Here is a 26,468-nt window from a genome sequence, read left to right on the forward strand (position 1 = left end):
GGTATTATGAGTTAGGGGAGAGAGCCTATAAAGTGTTAGCGTGGCAGTTAAAAGCCAGCATCTATAACAATAAATGCTATTTGGCATCATTTGAGGGTGACCTATAAACCTCGAGATTAATGATGAGTTTCATATGTTTTATGTGAAATTGTATACATCTGATGCAGTGCAAGATGTGGTTAATATTGAAGAACTTTTTTTATCTGGTTTAATCTTGACCTCTTTAAATGATATGGATGTTAATGAATTGAATGTTTGTTTTACTGTGGTAAATCTTCAGGTTATGATGGGTTTACTTCTGAATTTTATAAGGAATTTCAAGATTTATGAGTCCCTTTGTTGATGGAGATTCTAGATCAGACAGGAAAAAACTGGTTCCTTTCTGGATTCCTTTTTTAAAGCAATTATTACTGTTATTCTTAAGAAGGATAGAGATCCTTTGAAGGCGGGGTCTTTGAGACCTATTTCTTTGTTAAATGTGGATTACAAGATAGTATCCAAGGTTCTAGCTAATAGATTGGCTAAATGTTTACCCAATTTTCTTCATGTAGATCAGGCAGGTTTTTTTAAGAACCGTTATTCAGCAGATAATGTGATAAAATTGATTTCTTTAATTAATATTTGTCAGCAGCAATCTAACCAACTGATGGTGATTTCTTTGGATGCTGAAAAGGCCTTTGATAGAGTTGAATGGAGTTTTTTGTTTAAGGTCTTAGAAAAGTTTAACTTTGGGCCTCTTTTTATTGGTTGGATTAAGGCTTTGTATAAAAATCCTACTGTGAGTGTGGTGACAAATAGACAGATGTCGTTACCCTTTATATTATCTAGGTCGACCAGATAGGGCTGCCCTTTGTCACCAGCTCTACTTGCATTGGTTATTAAGACTTTGGTGCAGATGATTAGGCAGGATGGTGCTATTAAAGGTATTAAGGTAAGTTCTGATGAATATAAGATAAACTTGTTTGTGGATGATGTTTTGATATATTTAACACATCCCTTAAAATCTTTGGAGATTTTACATAAATGTTTGGAACAGTATGGAATGTTGTCTGGTTGTAAAGTAAATTGGGAAAAGAATGAAATCATGCCTTTAGCTGATAAATGGATTATTCATCATGTAGACAAGTTGTGAAGTTTAAATGATGTGACCATATTAAATATTTGGGTATTATTATTGATAGTAACTATAATTTATTTGCATTGAATTATTTACCCCTATTGACTAAAATTAAATATGATTTGAATAGGTGGAAGGATTTACCTATAACATAATGGGACGAGTGAATTGTATTAAAATTAATATCTTTCCCTCAATTCAATATTTGTTTTGATCTATTCCATATAAGATTCCTCATAAATTTTTTAAAAATTTGAATACTTTGGTGAGAGAATTTTTGTGGAAAGACAAAATGGCGAGAGTTTCATTACAGAAACTAATTTGGAAATGTGCATTAGGAGGATTACAACTTTCTAATTTTCAAAATTATTATGAATCAGCTCAGTTAAAATTTATTAATAGGATGTTTAAAGTGGATAGTCCCCTATTATGGGCTAATATTGAATTATCCCAGATTAAAGAAAGGAGGATGGATTAATTTATTTACCGATGGAATCCTCAGTTATTAAGTAGTTATAATCAAGTTGAAACACTTGATTGAGTTGTAGACTAATAAGAATGAAATTGTAGGTACTGAAGGTAAAATTTTGGATAAAAGACCTTTGTTTCAAAATAAGCTTTTTCCTTTTATGATTAATAATCAACTTTTGAAGCTATGGGAACAAAAATGAATTAAATTGGTAGAAGATTGTTATGAGGCAGGTTATTTTTTTTCTCCTTTCAAAGAATGAGAGAGAAATATATACGTTAGAGTTTTGTACATAATTTGAGACTTTCTAGAAGATCTGCATTTGAGAATTTGCTTACCGATGGTGGTAAGAAAGGTTTTATATCGGATATGTATACTTTATTAAGGCTAAAAAGCTCAAACCAGATGTTGATAGAACTAGAGTGAAATGGGAAAAAAGTTTTGGAAATATCTATTTCCCCAGATGATTGGATGTCAATATGTGAGGATGATGTGACTAAAATTGTGAATGTAAGATATAGATTAGTTCTTTATAACTTTATTCACCAATTATGCTTGACTCTGGAAAAATTAAAGAAATTTAAATATGTCACTTCAGATTCATGTTTTAGATATCATAAAGAAGTGGGAACTTTTTACATTCAGTTTGATTATGTTAGATCATTAAACCTTTTTGGAATAAAATTAAAGAATTTTTGGAAGTTATGTTTAAATTTAAAATTCCATTTGATCCGATTATATTCTTATTGAGTTACATTAAACCATTGAGTTTGGAGTTAAAATTAAATTAATTCCAAATTGCTTTTATAAGGTTCGCCTTAGCAATGGCTAGGAAATGCTTTGCAGTACATGGGAAAAATGAGACTAAATTGAATATTCAATGATGACGTGGAGATGAGATCATGTATTCCTTTAGAGAAGATAACATATAATTTATGAAATAATTATCCTTTTTTTTGTTAAAACTTACAGTTAAAACTTAGTACATGGATTGGATGTGATTAAATTATTAAATTTCTTTTTTCCCAGACATTGGAGGTGTGGTCCCAAACTATGACACATAAATGAATGTATTGTTTTAGTTGTTCTCATCCACTTTCTCTGTTTTTTTTTTCATTCTTTTTTCGGGGTAGTTTAGAAGTGGGTTGGGTGGGGTTGGAGGGATAGGGTTGGGGGTTATATGGGATAAAATATGTATCATATTTTTAATGCTTTATTATTTATTATAATTTTTTTTTAATTAAAAATTGGTTTGGGATGGGGAAGCTCCCTTATGGGTAGAATGTGTCGACAGTTTCTCCAATACACTTTTCCTTCTGTTTAAACCAGGTATGACCTGGGCTCCTGGCAGTTCCTTTTGACTATGCCCACATGGTCGTAGTCCTGTGGAGTCTGCATCCTTACGACTTGCCCTTCTTCTAATGGCACGAGTGGCCAACTGTTTCTGTCATAGCACCTTTTCTGTGTTAACCTCCTGTTCAGCAGTTGGGATTTAATTTCTTGCAGGTTCTTTAGCTGAGGCTCCAAGAATCTCCTTGCCACATGTAGAGTCGTCCGTGTCTTCCTGGATATGAGTCATTGTGCTGGAGAGCCCAATATGGCATTGCTGAGGATGTTCCTTAGGTTCAGCAAGTTTAGGAACACATCCATATTTTCCCTGTGGGACTTCTCCATCAGTTGCTTCACGCTCCTCACGACTCTTTCATCCATCCCGTTTGACTATGGGTACTCTGGGCTGCTAGTGATGTGGTTGAAATCTCATGTTGTTGTAAAGTGTCTGAATTTCTCACTGGTGAATTGGGTGCCATGGTTCAACAGCAGAGTGTGAGAGGGCCCATGCAGTGAAAAGTGTCTTTTTAACTTGATAATGACTGCAGAAGAAGCGACGTTGGGTAAAAGGTCTATCTCAAACCATCCAGAGTATGAATCGACAAGAACCAAATACCGTTGACCGTGACATTCGAAGATGTCTGTTGCCACAGTTGACCAGGGGAGGTCTGGCACTGTGTGAAGCTGCAGTGGCTCTTTCTGTTGGTGCAGTCTGGTGCTGTTGCACAGCAAGCAAGCTTGTACCTCCTGGTCTTGTCTTTGGTCATCCCTGGCCAAAAAACTATCTCTAGCCCTGCATTTGGTTGCTTCTGCCCCGAGGTGCCCTCTGTGCATTGACATAAATGTTTCGCGGTGAACTCAGAACTACTTCTCTCAGGCCTTTCACTATGATTCCATGATCGATGAGTAATTTGTCCCAGAATGGGAAGTAGGGTTGCATTTCAGGTGGGAGGCTGCGCTGCTTGTCAGGCCAGCCGCCCTTGATAAAAGTGCTCAGGGACCTCAAAGTTGTATCTTCAGCCGTGTGCTGTTTCAGTTCATCCAACCGGGAGGAGGAGATGTGCATTACTGTCATTATATCAAACATGTCCTCTTCCTCAGCTTGCTGGATCATGCATTTCCTGGGAGCACAAGAGAGCGCATCAGCTAAGTGCATTTCTTTTCTCCACTTGAAAATTAAAGTCACGTTTTATTTCTGAAGCCTGAGGATCATTCTCTGTCATCGTGCAGGGGCCGCATGGTTTGTCTTTTTCAGAATTGTGACCAGAGGTTACTGGTCTGTCTCTATGGTCACTGGTCTACCATAAATGAGGTTGTTGAATATTCATCAGGCGAAAACTACTGCCAACAACTCCTCTATTTGGGCATATCTGGTGTCCGTGGTGGTGAGTGACCTGGATGCATAGGCCACTAGTTTTCCATCTTGCAGGCAAGCTGCAGCCAGACTGTACGTAATGCATCACAGGATAGCATGACTGATCTGTGCATGTCATTATATGATAGAACAGGTGGGAATGACATATATCTTTTTAATGCGTGAAATGTGTTTTGTTGTTACTCCTGCCAGGACCAAACCATGTCTTTATGTGTCAACTGCCTTAGCGGGCCAGTAAGGTCACTGGTGTTCGAAATGAACTTGCTCAGGTAGTTGACCCTGCCCAGGGAACGTTGTAGAGCTGCCACGTCTGTCAGTACCGGCATTTCACTGATTGCTTTAGTCTTTGAAGGGTTCGCCTTCAGGCCTTCTTCTGTGAAAACATGGTCTACATAATCAACCTGAATCAGCCGAAACCTGCACTTACGGGGGTTAATCTGAAGAATAACCTTCCGGGCTTTGTCAAGTACCTTTTTTAAATTTGCGCCATGTTCTTCCAAGTCTTTGCCACCTACAAGTAGATCATCAACAATGATGGCCCAGGGATACCCTGCAAAGATTTGTTCTTTTGATCTTTGAAATACTTCGCTGGCTGAATTGATTCCAAATAGCATTTGCAGAAATCTGTATTGGCCGAAACTTGTGGTGAATGTGGTCAGCAGTGATGACTTGTAGTCAAGTTTCATTTGCCAGAAGGAATTCTTTGCGTCCAAAACCAAATAAATGGCTGCGTCGGCCATCAGCACAACAACATCCTCCATGGTACGCATCAGATGGTGTGGTAATTTTAAAGCTGTATTGAGGTCTCTTGGGTCGATGCAGATCTGGATCTCCTGTCTGTCTTTTTTCTGAGCAGCCACCATGGAGGACACCCATTCAGTGGGCTCAAAGACTGGGGTAATCATGCCCATGACCTATATCCTGTGCAGCTCAGCCTTAACTCTGTCCTTCATTGCTATTGATATACGACGTGCCAGACGAACCACAAACCATGGGCCTCACTTCTGGGTCGAGCCGCATGGAGTACGTCACGGGCAGTTTTCTCAGTTCTTTTGTAAAAAGATCACTGGACTCGGAAAAGAATCTGTGCATCAGATCATCTTTGGCCAGACCTTTCTGGTGTACCTCTCTGCTGAATGAAACAAGACCTATGTCTGTGCTTGCACTCAGGCCCAGCAGAGGCAGGATGTTTTTTTTTGGACTATGAATAGTTAGTATGTGGAGCTGTCCTTGTACGTAGCACCACAGTTCCACTGTGCCATCGGTTCTAATTTTGCTGCCCCAGTATACCACTAGACTTGTGGACTTGGAGCACGGTATGACCTGTTCTGACTTCTTCAGTAGGTTGAACGTTCTTCATGACATGACTTTGCACTTGGTTCCAGCGTCAACTTTCATATCTGTTGCTTTACCATTGATCTTCATTGTTACAAATGCTTTGTAATACTCTGCATCCGAGTTGGTTTGTCCTTGCTCAGGTTCCAACTAGTTAATCACCCTTCTTTATTTGGGTCTCAAGGTGAGTTGTTGCCTCGCTCTGCAGCATCTGCTGAAATTATTCCATTTCTGGTATGCTCTGCACTGCTGGCTGAATGCCGAGCACATCTCTCATCTTGCTATATGGTCACCACCGCAGTTGCTGACTCTATCCTGGGTAGAGTGTAACAGGGCTTGGTTGGCTTCGTCTTCTTCTGGCTTCCGGCCACTGCCTGTTTGCAGGTCCTGCGTGGACTGCATCTATACTCATGCCTTGCTCTTGCAGCTTTTTGCTGTTCTCTTCCGTGGTTTTGTAAGCCAGACATTTGGCCCTGCAATTGTGCCGAATCTATTCTAGAGATGGCCTTTGCATATGTTAGTTCATTGACACGCAGCAGTGCCTTTCTCATGCCTTTGTTGCAGATGCCGCAGACAATCCTGTCTTTAATTAACTCATCGCAGAGCGCTCCGCAGTCACAGGTCCTTGCCCTGATTTTTAGGTTGCTGACATACGATTGAATCGACTCACCAGGCCTCTCGTTTCTGGTATTAAATCTGTGCCTTTCCCATCATTGTTCTTTTGTGGATTGCACATTTCTCAAAATTTTCTTTTAAAACACTCGGGCTCGTCTCTTGACTCAGCCGGGCTGATAACGATACCCCCTTTATGCACCTTGTTGCATACATCAAGGTCATGAATGACCTTTCCTTTTTGATGGCCTCAAAGACTGCTAAATTTAGTAAAATGTGCACTTTGACTTGGGCAGACTTGTCACCATGCACTGCTGCGATGAAAATGTCATATTCTTGTTCAAATACGCACCAATTCTCAGCCACATTGCCTTCAAACACGAGTGGGTCACGGCCTTCTGCATCCATCTGCCATTATGGTGCAGTCATAAATGCGTTGCAGACTTGGCAAAAGTGGTTCCTCACTTTTCATTTGAAGGCTTCACGTTTAGACTCCTGACAGCATGTTTGTTGATGCATTGAATAACCGGACAACTCAACATGGCATCCTCGGATGAATGTTTTTCTGTTAAATTCAACAATACAATGTATAAGAGGAGCCCGTGGAAATGGCATTTGCCAACAGCCAAGCTCCATCTCCTTTTTCAACCAGTGCGCTTCGTGAGGTCCCACACATGCACAATAGCATCGTAGCGAGTACAGTGGGTGCCGACAGCTGTCTAAAGAAAGACGATTTCAGTAATTGGGATGCTACAGAAGAGGACATCGCGGCGATACCAGGCAAGTCCTTTTTTTCTCCCCCCAAGAATGTAAGATTTGATCTGGACCAAACTTCACTGATTTGCAATGAGATCTACTCAATGAATATCGAACTGCTAAAATTTCAGAGAAAATAGATCATCACTCCATTTGTTTCAATAAAAAAAGTACAGGCTAGTAATTGATTATCGCAAAACTATTAATTGGTTCACACGCCGGGACGCATACCCCTCCTTCAAATTTCGGACATGGTGAATGATATTGTGCATGTTCTTTAATGAAATTATTTTATGGGGAATCCCCACACAGCTAATTTAGAGGAATAGAGAAACACAAAAGCTTCAGATGCTGGGATCTGACTAGACAAAGAATTGTTGAAGGAACATGCCAACCGTTTTAACTCTAATAACTATTACTACAATGTCATATCTGTCCTAGGCAGCATCCATTGCTGGGATGAGGCCAAATGTAAATTTGAGGAACAACACATTCCTCCTAGACAGCCTTAAACCTAATGGCATAAATACTGATTTTTTTTTTTAGAATTTGGGTAACACCAACCCAATTTAATTCCACTGTTTCTATCACTTTGTATACTCCTACATACTGCCTCTGTTCCCTTCCCCGCCTCTCCCTCCCCTGCCTCTTTCTCATGTCTTTCACCAGCCTCTTATTGTTTTTCCCTTCTACCTATCTCTCCATTGCCCACAGCCTTTCACCTCTGGGCCTTTCTCCAAGCATTATTCTCTCTTTCTAGATTTAATCTTTCCTCTTCTGTCTTAGTCTTAATAAAGGGTTCAGAGACAAAACATTGACTGACCACTTCTACCCATGGAGATTGTCTGATATTCCAGAGTTCTTCCAGCACCTGTGGTGAGCAAGTGGTGTTGTGTTCAATTCCCTTTGTGATTTATTTACTCACACGCTTATAAAGGCTTAAAATATAACATTTACCACGTGAAATTTGAAATTCACGGCACGTGATCTCACACGAGGTGGAGTTCAACCCACCTCAGGTTTCGTATACCTGACTTGTCTGATGAAAGCATCCATTGGCAACTGATAAATTGCCTTAAAACTGCACCTGCTATGTGGAAAGTGGAATTGAGAAATTCTGACCAGGTAGCTTTTTAACATATCGTTGTGCATTGACAAATCAAAGATACTTCCATCGAAGCTCGGTGTGTTTCTGGTCTATAGTTGTAAAATCTATAACGAGTACCATTCAGGGTAGAGGTAACATGATGGATTCCAAAGCAGATTCATTCAGTTAAGAAAAGTATGTCAGGTCACGTTTCCAAAAAGTAAGGGTAACATTTTCAGCTTGTGAGTTCCTGTCTTCACTGTAACAAGCAATGATCAAAACTGCTCAGTAGTAAAGAGGGTCAGTGATCTGTTGGGGGGAAAAAAATTGAAACTGAGATTTCTCTGTGGTCATAACAAGGTCCCAATCCATTTAATCTTTAATGATGCATTTGGGACTAAGGGCAATGATAGGTGCTCCGCCACAGACAAAATAAGAAGGGAGCTGGAATTTCCTAGCACACCAAAATGGACACAAATCTGCTGCTCTGTGTTTTAAACAAATCCAAGAGCTCCTCTAAATGGTAGCACAGTTTGTGTAGAGGGTGGCACATTTGGCATAACGGTTAGTGCAGTGCTGTTGCAGCACCATTGACCGGATTGTGCCTGTTTGGATTTTCTCCGGGTGCTCTGGTTTCCACCACCCTTCAGAAATGTATGGGGGTTGAAGGTCTATTGGATGTAATTAGGCGGCACGGGCTCATGGGCCGAAAGGGCCTGTTACTGTCCAGTGTATCTAAATTTAAAATGATTGCTGATGGATTCAGAAATCACTTTCAAAATCTTCACAATACAATTTGTCTTTGCTCTTTGGGATGTTCTGAAATGATGAAAAATGTAATATAAATGCAAGCTATTCTTTCATCTCGAGAATAGTTTATGTCGCACACCTGTTCCTGAGCCACTTCATTTACAATAACCAATGTCCATTGTGGTATCCAAATACCAAAGCAGGAGATGAAGAGAGTTTGCAGATCATTTCACCTTAACACACAAAGATGCTAAAGTCACTCATTTGCATTATAAGTAAAACTGGATGGGAGAAGAGGCGTGCAAATTAATATCAGGCGTAGGCCACAGCCTCTTGAGAAGAATGGAAAAGAATGATATGTCTAGTGTGTGTGTTCCTTTGAATTATATCCAGCATGTATTATGATACATTATTGTACTGCCATAAGTTGAATGTTGAATGCGTTCACAAAGATCCGTGTTAAATAATTCGACCATCGTTACTTGATTATTTTCAATATTAACACAAAAAGAGCCTCTGATAACTGCAGAGAGAAGGAGAAAGGGATATAGTAAGAGAAGAAGACATTCTGCATTGATTTTTATGACATCAGGAATTAAAATTGATGGCTGAGGAAATGTCATTCTGAAATGTAGCATTATTGTAATGTCGGGGCAAAAATGCCTACCGACACCAAGCAAGGCCCCAGAGAAGACAATAATAATAATCAGGATGTTTGTTGAGGAATGAGTAGTGGCCTACAGTATTGGGGGTTTGGTTGGAGGATTTCTATTAATTCCTTCATCAAACAATAAATAGCTTTGAACCTCTAACAAGTGAGAAAGCTGACATGACTTTGGGGAGAGAGGACAACTCTCCGAGGAGGTGTCCTGCTCATTCAGTGTAATCTTCTAATCATGCCAACCACCCTTCCCAAAATTCTGTGTTCCCCACAGGTCATACTGTTCCTTTCTCCCACCGCGCTGTTCCTTTCTCCCGCCGCGCTGTTCCTTTCTCCCGCCGCGCTGTTCCTTTCTCCCGCCGCGCCGTTCCTTTCTCCCGCCGCGCCGTTCCTTTCTCCCGCCGCGCCGTTCCTTTCTCCCGCCGCGCCGTTCCTTTCTCCCGCCGCGCCGTTCCTTTCTCCCGCCGCGCCGTTCCTTTCTCCCGCCGCGCCGTTCCGTTCTCCCGCCGCGCCGTTCCGTTCTCCCGCCGCGCCGTTCCGTTCTCCCGCCGCGCCGTTCCGTTCTCCCGCCGCGCCGTTCCTTTCTCCCGCCGCGCCGTTCCTTTCTCCCGCCGCGCCGTTCCTTTCTCCCGCCGCGCCGTTCCTTTCTCCCGCCGCGCCGTTCCTTTCTCCCGCCGCGCCGTTCCTTTCTCCCGCCGCGCCGTTCCTTTCTCCCGCCGCGCCGTTCCTTTCTCCCGCCGCGCCGTTCCTTTCTCCCGCCGCGCCGTTCCTTTCTCCCGCCGCGCCGTTCCTTTCTCCCGCCGCGCCGTTCCTTTCTCCCGCCGCGCCGTTCCTTTCTCGCGCCGTTCCTTTCTCCCGCCGCGCCGTTCCTTTCTCCCGCCGCGCCGTTCCTTTCTCCCGCCGCGCCGTTCCTTTCTCCCGCCGCGCCGTTCCTTTGAAAGCATTGCCCCTCCAACCCTCAGTTCTGAATGGCTTGCCCTCAGTGTTGCAACTCCAATAGAGCAGTGTTCCTTCTGTACTCTTCACAAACCAAGTAGCTGTGCTTTAAAACTACTCCTTTGACAGTGTTGAACTCTTTCAGTACTCTCTCTGCCAATGCAGGTGCAAGTTCAAGTTTCTTATGTTATGAGCCCAGAGATCCGCAAAAACCAACAGCAATAGAAATTCACCATTACAATAGTTACTTAAACAAAAATTGCTTTTAATTTTCTTTAATCGTAAAAACAGGATCAAACTTTAACTTATTACTTGTAAATTAAATTACCCTAACTAAACCCCCTTATAATTCAAAGTGCACGTGTATGTAATTTGTATATGTTCAGGAAAGTCCTTTGTTTCACTGTCCAGTCATTGACTTCTCACTTCTCCAAGTTCACCAGTATCAGGCAATTCTTAAACTGTGCACAGAATTTAACATTTCTGAATCTTTACCAGACTCTGGTGCTTAAAGCTTAAGGTCGCCGCTCAGGAAGGTTCTTGTTGGTTTCAGAGAAACCAGACAAATTGATTTCCTCTTATCAGTCACCTCAATATCTTGCTGAAGGAACTTGCCCCATCATAGGTTTTCTAAATGATATCCTCTTCTTCCAGGTCACCACAGAATTCCTCTTGTCTCCTTGATTTCAGAATAAACACTCTAGCCAGCCATTTCCTCTTATAAGAACTACAAGGGTTTTGAAAAGGTTGAACTCACAACCATTCTTCAAAATGGGGTCTCTCAACAAGCCTGCCATTTTGCAGCCTCAACTGCTACTGTAGAACTGATTCCTCGCTCGGCCCTCCCCCCCTCTCTCTCTCCCCATCCCCCTCTCTCCCTCTCTGAGAAGAATCCTGTTTGTTTTTTTTCCCTGTCTCTGCTTGTAAAAACCAAATGATTTCTTATACAGGGATCCAAACCCAATCTTTGAAAGATCTCATCAGTACTTGAGCCTGGACTCTTCCATTTGCACCTCCTTTTGAAGTTCTTTCCAAAGAAGTTCCATTGTCTCTGTAAAATCAGCAGAGCCTGAATATCTCATTTCAGCAAAGCTCTGGCATTTTAAATGAGGTCTTTTGTGAAGTGTGACCATTTGTGACATGACCTACACTAACAATCTATCTCTTTTAAGGGCACGTTTATTCACAACACTTATCAAATACATATCTTTTTCTTCTTCTTTCTTCTTCTTTGGCTTGGCTTCGCGGACGAAGATTTATAGAGGGGTATGTTCACGTCTGCTGCAGGCTCGTTGGTGACTGACAAGTCCGATGTGGGACAGGCAGGCACGGGTGCAGCGGTTGCAAGGGAAAATTGGTTGGTTGGGGTTGGGTGTTGGGTTTTTCCTCCTTTGTCTTTTGTCAGTGAGGTGGGCTCTGCGGTCTTCTTCAAAGGAGGTTTCTGCCCGCCGAACAGTGAGGCGCCAAGATGCACGGTTGGAGGCGATATCAGCCCACTGGCAGTGGTCAATGTGGCACCAAGAGATTTCTTTAAACAGTCCTCGTACCTCTTCTTTGGTCAACCAGATGAAACAGCGTTTCTCTAGACCACGCTGCACACACACGTGCACATTTAATACTAAGTGCATAATAATCACAAACACAGTTCCATAAATATATAATATAAAATAAATATTTCTAAATGTTCTGGAATAATTTATTCAATTTCATTTTTAGGTGACCCATCTTTACAAAATATTGTTCGTCAATCTCACAGCCTGCGGGAAGAAGTTATTTCCTAACCTGTCAGTGCTGATTTTGATGCTCCCTGTTCCTCCTTCCTGAGGATGGTCGGAAAAGGATACTGTGCGATAGATGGAAAAGTTCCTCAATTATTCTTTGAGCCTGATTTAAGAAAAGCTCCTGCTGAATATCATCAATACAGGAAAGGGAGATCCCAGTGATCTTCTCAGTTATTTTACTGATTCCTTGTGCTGACTTCCTATCAGATGTTTTGCAGCTACGATTCCTAGCCATGATGCAACCAGACAGGACACTCTCAATTATATACCTGTAAAAAGTTGTGAAGATGAGGGCCAGTAACCTTGCCCTCCTCAACCTTCTTTGGATGTCTTGACTAATGAGGAGGTGTCTGGATTCAGAATAGGTCATCTGTTATATGTTCTCCAAGGAGCATTCAGTATTAGGTGTTCTTAGTACTAAACTGAAAGTATGGCACTCTTCAAACTGTGCAGAACAGTTTTCACTCACTATCACTCCTCAAGAGTGAACAATAGCGAAAACCTACCGGGGACAAACATTACCTAAGTTGATGGAAGGAGAAGGAAAGAAAAGAATGGACTCAGTAGAATTTCTGGTGTATTTTTGTTGAATGACAACATTGTCTGACTGATTTAATGCAACCTAGATTGTATACCTAAAATGGATGAGAGGGGTGGGGGGGGGGGTGGCTTGGGAGGAGGGAGGGGGGGGGGAGAAAAAGTCACTGTATATGTGTGAAAAAGAAAAAGTGTATATCATGGCTAATGTGATTTATGGAGTGAAAAATAAAAAAATTAAAAAAAAAAAGAGTGAGGCCCTTTCTCATTGATGGCCCCTGACAGTCAAACATTCTCTCAGTTCTATCCCAGACAGAACAGCATTCCCGCATTATCAGTGCTCTGACAATTCAGCAATTTCTGAGCATTGTCCCACAATCAGTACAGCACACCTTCTGAACTGTCCCAGCAAATTTAGCAAATGCTTTTAAACTTGCCATTTGCAAGGTATCCACTCAAATCCAAAGGACAATGAAATAAACTAATCAAAATTAGAATTTTATGATTGCTGATCTGTGTTAAATGGAGTGAATAGTATTTCTTGTTTGACATTGAACAGTTGTATAACCATTTCCTTACATGGCGGTGCTGAAGAATACCTTTTAATTTTTTTCCATGAATGGTTTTTCTTGTAACTTCCTTTTGCTGATCTAAATTAATGGAATTGTTCTCATTATAATCACAGCTCTGAGGACACCTGAAGGTCATTATATATATATATATATATATATCTATATATATCTATATCTAGATATATATATCTAGATATATATATATATATCTAGATATATATATCTAGATATATATATCTATATATAAATATATATAGATATATATATCTAGATATAGATATATATAGATATATATCTAGATATAGATATATATAGATATATATAGATATATATAGATATATATCTATATATAGATATATATAGATATATATCTATATATAGATATATATAGATATATATAGATATATATCGATATATATCGATATATCGATATATATAGATATATATAGATATATCTATATATATAGATATATATCCCTAATTTATGGTAGTGCCATTATATAGAATTGTGTTCTGTAACAGGGTTAATTGGAAACACTGAACCATAATGTGGATGTTTTTTATTACAACAGATCTGTTGAACCTTTGTAATATAGTCTTGGCAAACTATATGCATGAAATTACAGACCACATGTTGTCCATTAAAAAGATAATTAATAATCGTTATGAGTTCACTTTTGGCTACTTTTTCTGCTGTCAATCAAGGCTGTCACTAACATTTGATGCGAGTCCCAGCCTGGGTATTATAAAGTTTGAAGTAACGTTTCATTTCAATGGTGGTGAGCTGCTGGACTTCCAATTCAATCTTCTTCATGCTCAAGGTATCAAACACCATCAAATGTCTGCTCCTGTCCATGCTATTGAACGATGACTGCATCGCCAGATCCAGGTTCAAATTTGCAGGTGACACAACAATAGAGGCCTCATCAGCAATAATAATGAGTCACACTGCAGAGAAGTAGAAAATCTCACGATATGGTATGAGCATAATAATCTCAGTCTCAAAGTGGGCAACAAGAAGAAGGAGGACCAGAAACAACCACCCTCCACTGTACATCAGCAACTCTGTAGTAGAGATTGGAGAGCACCAAGTTCATTGGAGTTCACTTAACTAGTGACCTATCATGGACATTCAACATCTCCTCACTTGTTGGTGACTGCACTTCCTGAGAAGACTGAATAAGGCTACCATTATGTCAACTTTTTTACAGAAGCTCTTTCAAGAGTGTCCTCGCCTGCTGCTTCACAGTGTGATATGGTCATTGCAGAAAAATGGTCAATCCACAGGGCCATAAGAGTGGTAGAGAGGGTCACTGGAGTCTCCCTCCCTCTCATTGACATGATCTACTGGGGTTGTTGTATGAAGAGGGCACACAAAATCATTTAAGACCCCTTCCACCCTATACACAGCATCTTTCAGCTGCTCCCATCAGGAAAGAGATACAGGGATATCAGTGCCAGCACCATCAGGCTGAGGAACAACTTCTTGCCATGGCTAGTGAGAATGCTGAATGACCAAAGAAAGTGCTGACATGAACTGTCTGAGGCTCGCATATTCATGAAACATTTATTTATTAATTATGGATACTTGTCTTGCTTAAGTATTGTTTGTCTATATGTGTTTTGCACTGAGGACCAGAAAATTTTGTTTCATCGGGTTGTACTTGTGCAATCCAATGGCAATAAACTTGACTTGAAAATAGGCCATTTGGGCCATCATATCTGCATGGATCATTAGCCCCATTCTGTATTAATCCCATATTTCAACATTTGTCCCATAGTCTTCTATGACCTACTGTAAGTGATCCAAGTGCTCATCCAGACTTTTCTTAAATGCCCTCAGCAACTTTCATTCCACTACTCTCTCAGGGAATTTTTCAAGGTACTCGCTGCTCTCTGGGTGAAAAAAAGTCTCCCTCAGATAACCTTGAAATCTTCTCTCCCATCTCCTAAATCTATGTTAGCTGACCTTCACTAGCTCTGAAATTGGGAAAGATTTCCTGCAATATACACTTTCGATACCTCTAAATTGTGTAAACCCTAATCATGACCCCTTTTAAACTCCTTTTCTCCAGGGAAAAATAGACCTCACAGCACCAAGCCCTCCACATAACTGAAATGTTTCATCTGAGACAATATCCTGATGAATCTTCCTTCCACCCTCTCCCCAGCGATCACATCTTTGTGGGAGCAGAAGACTGAATCTTACTGAAAAAACCTTTGTCATTTTGGAAAACATTGTATAAAGATGAATTATGATTTCAGTGCAATGCACAGAAGTTAAATTTATTGCAGGGTTCAATATTTGGATAATTCTTGTGAGGATTTTAATTGTTTAAAACTTGATTATCAGCATAAAGTGAGTCATCAAGTATCTCAGACATGCTGATTTGTTTATTTGTGATCTTTAGAATGTCTTTTGTGGATCTTTAATGGTTTCTGTTCCCGTTTGGCATTGCCTGAGAAAAAGTTCCACCTCCACCTACTTGCATGTATTGTTCCATCAGAGTGGATTCTGTGGGGTCAGCACACTGACTGCCTGCAGCGCAGAAATGGTATGACCTTCACAATGTTAGACAATGTTGTCTTGAGGATCTGCTCAAAGGGTTTGCTGGCTGTCAAAGGCTTTTGAGCATTTTTCTAAAGTGTTTGACAAACTATTCAAACAGATATAAATAGTGCAAAAATAAGAGAAGAATTTGTGAAAGTAAATATAAACAGGTCAATGATTTGAAAAAGGAAGGGGATGAGTCAGTAAAGAGGAGGGAGATTGAAAACTTGGCTGAATGGTGCACCAACAACAACCTTGCACTCAATGTCACCAAAACTAAGGGGCTGATGTTGACTTCAGGAAATGAAAGCCAGAGGTATACAATCCAGCGATAATTAGGGGATTTCTTGGGAGCCACGTTCTCAAAGGATCTTTCCTGTACCCAACGCACTAATGGCATCATGAAGAAAGCACATTGGTGCCTCGAATTCTTCAAGAGTTTACAAAAGTTTGATATGACACCAGAAATCCTGGCAAATTTCTTCAGAGTTGTGGTGGAAAGTGTGCTGACCAGCTGCATCTTGGTGTGGAATAGGAACGCCAATGCCCCTTAGCGCAAAGCCCTCCAAATGGTAGTGGACACAGCCCAGGACATCACAGGCAAAACACTCCCCACTATTGAGTACATCTAGAGGAAACACTGCCATCAGAGAGCAGCAGCAATCATCAAAGACCCTTAGCACCCAGCGCACACTCTGTTCTCGCTGCTGCCATCGTTAAAGACGAATAGGTGCCACAAGACTCACACCACCAGGTTTAGGAATAGCTGCTACTCCTCTACCATCAGACTCAACAGCAATCTCAATCAGAGATTCATTTAAGGAGTGTAACTTGTGAACTTTATTGATTTTCTTTGTGTTCTCTCTGTATTGCACAATCAGTTTGTTTACATTCATTATCTGATTACAGTTCTTCATTTGCATGATTACACTGTGTACAGTTTTTTTTTGCCCTGCCAATTAGGGGTAATCCTGTTGTGCCCATAGGAAAAAGAAATCTCAGGGTTCTTTTTGATGCCATGCAAGTTCTCTGACAATAAATCTGAAATCTGATTTTTTTTTTTAAATTGAGTGGAATAATTCAAACACTAACCTACACCTATATTTTCAACAGGTTTGGTAACTCCAATGAAAAGAGTGAGGTTGTTGTTCCACAGGCAGTCTTCCCAGGCAAAAAGAAAAGGGGCTGCATGTGAAGTGCATTTGACACTCTCCTCTGCATGCCTGTTCTCCACTGATAGGTTCAATGGTTGGTCCAGAGACACATAGACTAGACTGTTTTACTGACACATACGCTCTGTCTCAGTACAATCTGATAGATTGTAACTATGAGATGCTTCACCGAAAGCAAGCAACAGCTGATATTCATTCATATGATCATGGCTAATGATCAAAGACTGACTTTTTCTCCTGTGATTATGTACTGGTTTACTTTTTAGAAACGCACAATTAAATCAAATTTGTTTTGTTTTACCAAGCAAAGTCATTTTAACGTAATGGCATTTGAACTGAATAAACTATATTATTCAAATCACACTGAGCACTAAATCTTGAAGGCGTAAGCAAGAATAGTTGAGCATTTTGAGTGTACGAATTACATGATACAACCTGGCAGTTCCACAATGTGGTGATTTGTATCACATCTCAGTGGTACTGTACGACAACTTGTCATTTGCATGGAATCTGCAAGCAAAGTCTCCAAACCTACCTTTTAATGGTTTCATTTATTATTGATGAGCAGAGAACAGAATGTGTCACTGTGAACATTACATGAAAATAATCTTTCAGTAAATGACATCCTTGCTTACCTTATCCCTCTTGAGAACATAATTGTCACCATGTGTCTGTGAAACTTATCTGCTTTCAGGATGCCTGGAGTTAAAGGAGGAGACTATTGAGAATCTCCTAGCAGCTGCCTGCCTACTCCAGCTCTCCCAGGTGGTAGAAGTATGCTGCCATTTTCTGATGAAGTTGCTACATCCGTCAAACTGCTTGGGTATCCGTGCTTTTGCTGATGCTCAAGGTTGCACAGAATTAATGATGGTGGCACACGACTACACGATGGTAAGGTGACAAGGGATATCTTATTTTAAATCACTTTGCTGCTTCATTTGCTTGCTTTGCATAAACAGACAGACATTTCAGGTGGCTGAGAGGGCTGAGACCAGCCAGTGCATTTCTACATGGAAATGTTGGTGGAGATTGCAGCATGGACTAGGCATTTTAGCTGGACCTCTACAGACATTTATTTTTCAATCTGCTGTCTGCGGACCACTGGTGGTAGGGGGTTTGTTACAGGTGGGTCCCAGTAAGTAAAGGAATGGTTGAGGTGGCCTGGCGATGAAAAGAAAACTTGTGAATCACTGTGTTAGGAGCAATTATGCAGAGCGGGGAGTGGAATAAATTAGCAAGTTCACAAAGATTAAGGACTGGGCACCAGATGATATAGCCATCTCTGAATTTGCACATTTCAATGGCATGCATTCCTGAAAGCAAAGGCAAATTTCAGGAACAAATATTACTAATTTTATGTGTTTGAAACCACTAAATGACCTTATAACAACCATCCTTATTTATGTTTGATCCTCATTATGCAAAGTTCAGTCTCTTCTAAATTGTTTATAAATAGTAATACTTAAATTTGTATTGATGGTATTTATTACCCAACCTATTTTTGGTTTGACATTATGGAACTTAGAGCTTTACAGCACAGTACAGACCTTTCAGCCCTCTGTGGCGCCAACCTATATAATCCTACCAAAAAACAACGAAACCCTCCCAACCTCGTAAGCATCTTTTTTTTATTTCATCCATTATGATTCAGAATTTAAAATGTGTTTGTTCTCTTAGTGAAACCAAATTAAATAAGTATGATAATAGTTCCCAAATATTTCTGCAGATTAATGCATGGTACTGTTAAAACATGAATGCTACAAGTACCTTTCAATCAAAGCTGAGTTTCAGTCATGGTGATGTCAGTAGTCAGGGAAGGACACTTGGGGTGAGTGGAATTGGCTTAGAAGAGGTTTCAGTTCCTGAATGGTTCTGGAGGAATCACATTCCCAATGTTACTACTCTCTGAGGTTCTGTTGACTGAAATTTCCAAAAGACTGAAGGGAATCGAGGGATATTGGGATTGTGCTGGAAAATGGTCTCTGAGGGAGATGATTAGCCATAATCTTGATGAATGACAAAGCAGGCTTTGTATAGGCCAGATGACCTATTCCTACATCTATTTCTTAATTTATTCATTAAAAACTCAATATCTTTGGCAGAGAAGGGAAGGGGATCACTTAATGGAAAAAAAAGTTGGTAACTATGTATTTTGTTTTGCAAATTGAATGATTTAACTTGTGACATGAAAATCTAATTTGACCCTGTATCAATCATTTTCATTTAAATGGCTTGAAATCTGAGAAAGGAATGTGCTCATTACTTTCTCCATTGTGCTGTGGGATTGCTTGTCATCTCACATTCAAATGTTTAAACAAATATCCGATTCTTTTCAAGTGAAGGTGATTTTGGATGTAATTTCTGGCAGAGATGGATTGAAGTAAATGTTGCTTTCAACTGCTCTGGGTTAATTAGTAATTATTGTTCCCGGGATCTAAGCCATGGCAGAATCACAATCAGTGATGCTCAATTGGGCTTAAAGTGTTTGAACGATCATATTGACATTTTGATTATGCTGCTCCAACTCTTACTGAGTACCTTGATCAATATTTCTGCATATGCCTTGTATCCATGTTTTTGAGACAAAAGTACACAGGTCAAATCAGGGTGCAAACTAATCCACAGCCCCTTAGGCTCTGTCCATCTGGCTACAGGTGTCTGGATTGGGATCCAGGAGTCCTAGGTACTCCACTCGTCACAAATGTACATCTACAGTTTCACCAGGGGTTAGTCCTGTTTTCATTTCCTTGGTTGTAGCTCTCAGAGTAGATTGACTCTGATCCTTGCTGACTTTTCCACTGAAGGCTAGGGCAGAGTTGTCACCCTCCTTGGCTTGGGGATAGTGGGTCACTTATACTGTGGCCATCTGGAAATTTATCTTGTGTTATGGAGTCCAGAGGACCCCAAAAACCAGCAGCACCAGATATGGACCGCAACACAAAGGGGTACTTAAACAAAAGTAGTTTTTAATTATATTTGAACTAGAAAACAGAATTAAACTTTAACTTATTACTTAACCTACCTAACTTACTTAATCTCCCCTCTAATACTAAGTGCAGGTGTGTGCAATGTGTATTTAAGATTAGAAAAGTTCTTTGGATCACAGTCCAATCTCACTGGTTGCAGGCAATTCTTGCATTGTGCACAGAAGTTAGCATTAACAAATTTCACCCGTCTTTGGTGCTTAACGGGCAAATGGTTACCACTCAGGAGGGTTCTTGCTGGTCTTCAGAGAGAGATTCCTCTTTGAGGACATCTGCAACTGATTCCTTCTCAATCACTCTTGCTGGTGAAACTTGCCCCGTTCAGGGTTCTCCAGATGATCTTCCTCCTTTCAGGTCACCTTTCAGACAGACAGCCTTCTCCTTTGACCAGTCTTCCAAAGGTTTGTCAGCTTTGTCCATCTGGAACTGATTTTTGTCTCCTCTCTCTCTGTTTTCACACCCTCCCTCTCTGAGAGCAAAACTCTTCTGTCTGCCTGCTCTCCTAGGCAAGCTGTATCCTGATACATTGTGGTTCTTTTTGCAAAAAGAATTCTGCAAAAGTCCTGCAAATATTCTGCGTTTTAAAATGTTTGTGTGTAACTTGCTCTAATAATCCTTCCCAAAACACCTCTAAATACTCTGTCACCCTCGGCTTGATCAATTGCAAGCAAGGTGGAAGGGCCACTGCTATTCATTTCAAAAAATACTGTGTTTAGGTGAAAACTTGAAGGCAATCCTTCAAGCAAAAGGTGAACAGGAAACCAAGGCTCTGTTCAGTCTATATTGTTCCTCTCTCCCAGAGATAATACTTGTGCAGATACTCAGTTCCTGATCAAAAGTTCTGCTTGTGGACAATATCACTTTAACCAACTCACAAATCTGAGCTTATATTTGACCCAACTTGTTTTATAGATTGGAGCTCATGCTGGTCTAATATCACTTTGGCATCATCCCATGATACTCAGCTCATGTTCCACCAGTGCAGGTCCTACCTTCCCTGGAAGAAAGCCCAATGATCCAGAAATCTGAAGCCCTCCCTCCTGCACCATCTCTAGTTACATATTAAGCTGCATAGTCCTCGTATTTCAAACCTCACAAGCACAAGGAATTCCTGAGATCACAACCCTGGAGGTTCTGTCTTTCAACTTCACACGTAACTTCCTACCCACATCATGGACCAAGACTTCTGGCTGCTCAACCTCCCTTTTCACAATGCTGTGATCTCAATGTGAGATATCCTGGACACTGTCACCTGGGAGGCAACATACTATCTCTTCCACACAACATCTTATCTCTTCCCTTCTTATTAAATCTCCTATCACTACAGCTCACCTCTTCTCCTCCCTTCCTTTCTTAGCCACAGAGACCTGACCACCGTGGCTTGTCCTTGGCAGGTTGTCCCACTCAACTGTATCCAAAATGGGATGCGTGTTATTGAGTGGAATAGCCGGTAGGAGTACTGCACTGACCTGTCTTGTTGCCTTTCCCTCTCCTGACTGTCACCTATCCACCCTCTTCCAGCCTCCTAGGTGCAATTGCATTCCTGTAACTTGTGTCTCCCTAATGATCTAGAGTTCATCCAACTCCAACTCCAATTTCTTTACAGTTTGTAAGGAACTGAAACTTGATGCAATTCTCAGAGATGAAGTGATCAGGGCTACTGTTGGTCTCCCTGACTATCTGCATTCTGCAGGAGTAGCATGTCCTTGCCCTATATGTTTTTTCACTGTCAAAGAAATAGATACAAATTAAGAAAAAACCTCCCCTTACCCATGCCTTGATGCTAAATCCTTCTGTTCCTTGAGGGTGTCCTTACTTCGCCTCAAGCCCTGCACCGCCTCCGCACAGTTTCCCTTCATTGGGCTATTGGTAATTTGCTAATGGAGATATTTAAACAAGCTCCTTCAGTTCCTGGTGCTTTTAAAATTTCCACTCTCACAGCTCCTAACAAGAGAGAAAAAAAAATGAGGCACAACTTAATAGATAAACAAGCAGATTTGGTAGGATGTGCGCAAGATGTGGAGCAATGCTGGCATTTTGCAGCCAGACTTGCCATTAGGTCAATTAGGACAGTTAATATTGTGTCAACTGGAGAATGGCCAAGGAATACGTTATCTTGTTCAGGAGGCACTATCAACCTGCAGAGATCCATGTGATCTCAAATTTTATTCTATCTGGACATTCGTACATCACAGATATTGATCCAAAGTTCAAGAATACTGAAAAATGTAATGATAGAATTTTAGTGCACTGCATATATTTGGAATAGCTTTGCATTGAGTAAAAATATTTGAGATAGAAATGCCTGTGCAATCCATAAAATATAATGAAATAGAAATTGAAAATGTCCCAGCTGCCAAGTTGCAATATTGCCGAATTTATTCATACTACAGTATAAAATATGGTACGGCTTCATAAATATTGGTGGATCTCCATGTACATGTTAATAAATAGGATTGGAGAATAAATGTGTTGGCATGTATGGATAGGTAATAACAGACTGTGCCTGTGAAGGAGAGATGTCTGGGGATCAGCAACATCCTGATAACATTTAATAGTATCTGCAGAAATTTCCTGCATGGAAGCAGTAACTCCTGTATTTGTGTTTCATGACATTAATCCTTGCACAAAGCTTGTGATCAACCAAGCAGTACAGATCCCTTCCCTCCTGTTTACAACTGCAGTGGGCATCTTAAAAACTAGAGAAGTACCTTCAAACCTGCCCTATAGTGCTTTCCAAATCCACTGGCAGGCTCTGGACAAATATGAGCATCCATTCTCTGATCGTAATCTCCATTCTTGAAACCATGACTGTACTCTGAGTTTTTAGAGAGACAAGGCACCCTGTTGGCATTCACATCTCTGGATTCCTGAAGCAGAGACTTGGCTTTAACCTATACCGCAGTGAGGTATACCAATGGAAATTTTTCAAGGATGTTCTGCAAGTCTCTAAGCACCTTGGTCATTCAAAAAGAATACATAGGATTGAGGATCCTGTCTGTTGATAAGAACCACACAGAAACCTAAATGGCAGAAGGACCACACCATCTCCCACCTGCCAATAAACACGTCCGCACCACCTGCAATGTCAAGGTCTACAGATTGCACATCAGCCTCGTTAATCATTTCATAGCTCATGGAACTGAAACAAATTATTAAATTAGCTAGATCTAAATAACTGGAAGATGACTGTTGAAATACAATATTAGTTAATGATACTAAGCATTTGAAAGTTGGGCAGCATGCTTACCTTAGTCATTAGTGTAATGCTTTGAAAGAGCCAGTGACTCCGATTCAAATCAAGCTCGCTCTGTAAGGAGTTGGTGTATTCTCCCCATGATCTTTGCGGGTTTTCCTCGGGTGCTCTGGTTTCCTCCCACCTTCCAAAAATGTATAGGTTTGGAAGGTTAATTGGGTGTAATTGGGCTGCACACATTTCGTGGACCGGAACAACCTTCTATCGTGCTGTATCATTAAAATTAAAAGTATGAGTATATGTGAATGGTAGCCATTGGCAGGAGATATATGGGATCCACAATGTCCAGGAGTCAGTTGCATGGGATAGCAAGGAAAAACACAGTGATTTATGTTAAGGTGGACTTGCAATCTCAAGATGACCAAGCCAGTGAGATAAATCATTTGCAATAAAAAAGCTAACACTATGGACACATGGTCAGAGCTCTGCACTTTAATCATTTGCAAGGTCTCTGTTATGAGTGGAAAAAATGTCAAGATACAGATGTTGCCCTGGAGCACCTCATTGTTTTCTCCAGTGATCTGATTAATAATGCATGAACACAAAAATAAAAACAAGATGAAATTGCATGTGAGAGACGTCTGCCCAAGTTTACTAACTTCCTTGCAGGTAATAAGCTTTCTTCAGATATGAGTCATATTTTTTAATGCAGAGATAAAATACACCCACACCACATACCACACGCTCCACATGCACCATGCACATATGCACACACACCCAAGCCCCGCATGCACCCCATCCCCCATGCGCACCCTCCTACAGCCCCACATCCCTTGCATATCCCACATGCACACCCTGCACACCTACATCAACCTCACCTACACAAACCCTGCACACTTGCACCCCGGACACCATGTGCACACACTAATAGAGCAGAAGTAGGCCATTCAGCCCTTCGTAATTGCTTTCATTATGTATAAAAATCCCTAAAGTCTACAGTGCCTTGGTGATTAAAATGGTTGATAGTCCAGGGTCAATGTTGGAAGAGGGCAAACAAAATTGTTGAGGACCCCTAGCACCCAACACAGTATTATTTAGCTACGCCCATCGGGGAAGAGCTACAGAGAGACCCATAACCACTAGACTGAGAAACAGCTTCTTCCCATGGGCAGTGAGATTGCTGAACGACTGAATAAACTGCTCATACTAACTCTGAGGCTCTACTGTTTATTAACCAATATTTATGTATGTCTATATTTGTACTGCTTGTACTTTTGTTGTGCCTTGTCAATTCTTTGTATGTTTATGGACTGATGTCCAGAAAATGTTGTTTTATAGGCTTGAACTTGTTCAGTCAAATTATAATAAACTTGAACTCTACCACCTATAATTTTGTGAATCTCTATCAGGAACCCCATCAGCCTCCTCTTCTCCATGGAAAACAAACTTATCTCCTTGTAACTGTAAAGATCTATCCCAGGCAACATCATGGTAAATCTCCTCTGCACCATTTCCAGAACAATCACATCCTTTCTGCAAGAAGGACCAGGACTGTACAGTAATTTCAGTTGTGATCTAACCAATGCTTTATAAAATTATACCAAGACCACACTGGTCTTGTATACTATGCACCACCCAATCAAAATCTTTAAATTGTCCTTTGATACTTAATTGCCTTACAGACTGTAAGAGAAATTCCTGATGGGCAATAAATGGAAACAAATACATTGTAGCAGCCCGCTACCTGGCATATGAACCAGCACTCAAAATGGCGGATCAATGTGGCGAGCGCTGAAAGCCCACAGACACTAATAGCCTTCTCTGGCCAGGAGCTTACATGGCGAGAATCAGAGCCAATGAAAGGCTGGCTCGCAGTGATTTACCATCTGTCTGCAGTGGCGGGAAGTTGGGTCTATAAAAACTGGGTCTATAAAAACAGGGCTGGTGAGATCAATAAATCAGACTTGACTTCACTTTCACCCATGTGTGTGTGTTGTTCTGCTCTTGCTCTGCAGTAGCGCCTGGTAACATTGGTGACTCTGATTGGTCCAAACGGAATTTGAACCCGAAGATGATCGACCCATCTTCACTCCACACAGCTGTGCTAAAACTGCCAACGTTCTGGACATTGAAGCCACTGGTGTGGTTTGAACAGACGGAAGTTCATTTCAATTGCAGCCGATCACCGATTCTACAAAGTACTACTATGTGGTGAGCTCACTAGCCCAGGACACTGAAGCCAAGGGTCATTGATTTCCTAAAGGAACCTCCAGAACATGGCAGACATGAGGCCCTAAAAGAGCTATTGACCTGCAAATTCAGGCTCTCAAGGTGTAAGTGTGCAGCACGTTTGCTGCACATGGATGGCCTGGGGGATAGGGCCCCATTCGCCCTCATGAGTGAAATGCTGGCTTTTGCCGAGGGGGACGTCTTGCCTGCTCTTTGAGCAGATTTTTCTGGAACATCTGCCTAAGGACATCTGACTGCTGCTGGCCAATGAGAACTTCAATGACTCCCGGAAAGTCACAGCCCCGGCAGTCGTGCTCTGGAGAGCAAAGTGGGACAACTATCCATAGGTAGAGCAAGTCGCTTGGCTCCGCAGGCATTGACCAATGAAGTTGTATCTGACAATGGAAAGGCAAGTGGACTCTCCTGATGCACAATATTGTTTCTACCTCCAACAATGGGGTACAGAGGCCCTCTGATGCCCCCCCCCCACGCATTTCATGGAAACACCCTGGCCAGCAATCACTCATGGCCATGGTGGCTGCCCAGTGAGATAGCCTCTTATACATTTGGGACAAACTCGCAGGTCAGCAGTAGCTGGTGGATAAAGGTGCAGAGGTCAGTGTATTCCCCCCCCCCTCCCCTTCAGCCTACAACACCTGGAGTGGGAAGCTGGACCTGGCCCTGAGGGCAGTGAACAACAGCAGCATCTGGACTTGAACCATCCTGTTTCGGCGACAGCCGCTTCACGTGGACCTTTACGCTGGCGGCAGTGGCACAACCTCTCCTGGGCACAGACTTTCTCTGGGCACACTGTCTTCTTGTATACCTGACAGGGCAGTGGGTGGTACACACCAAGACATGGTGGATGAGGCAAAAATAACAGGTCCCCACCTTGACTCAATCACCCTCTCAGGCAAGGAGTTCACCCATATCCTAGCAGAATTCCCACCCATAGTGGTGCAACAGTTCACCTCAACTGACTCCAAGCACAGGGTGGATCACAGAGGATCCACGCCTCC

The 26,468-nt window shown here is 41.4% G+C and overlaps 1 protein-coding gene across 4 annotated transcripts in view; it reads left to right on the plus strand.

Annotated features, from left to right (window-relative positions):
- LOC138739103 (kelch-like protein 1) overlaps positions 1-26,468 on the plus strand; it is a 394,023-nt gene that overhangs the window by 197,560 nt on the left and 169,995 nt on the right. For all 4 annotated transcript variants that reach the window (XM_069890588.1, XM_069890587.1, XM_069890589.1 and 1 more), the window contains one exon: positions 17,735-17,931. In XM_069890588.1, the coding sequence (XP_069746689.1) occupies positions 17,735-17,931 (197 nt within the window). The remainder of the gene's footprint in view (positions 1-17,734; positions 17,932-26,468) is intronic.

Source organism: Narcine bancroftii, chromosome 7 (assembly GCF_036971445.1).
Source record: "Narcine bancroftii isolate sNarBan1 chromosome 7, sNarBan1.hap1, whole genome shotgun sequence".
NCBI classification, from domain to species: Eukaryota; Metazoa; Chordata; class Chondrichthyes; order Torpediniformes; family Narcinidae; genus Narcine; species Narcine bancroftii.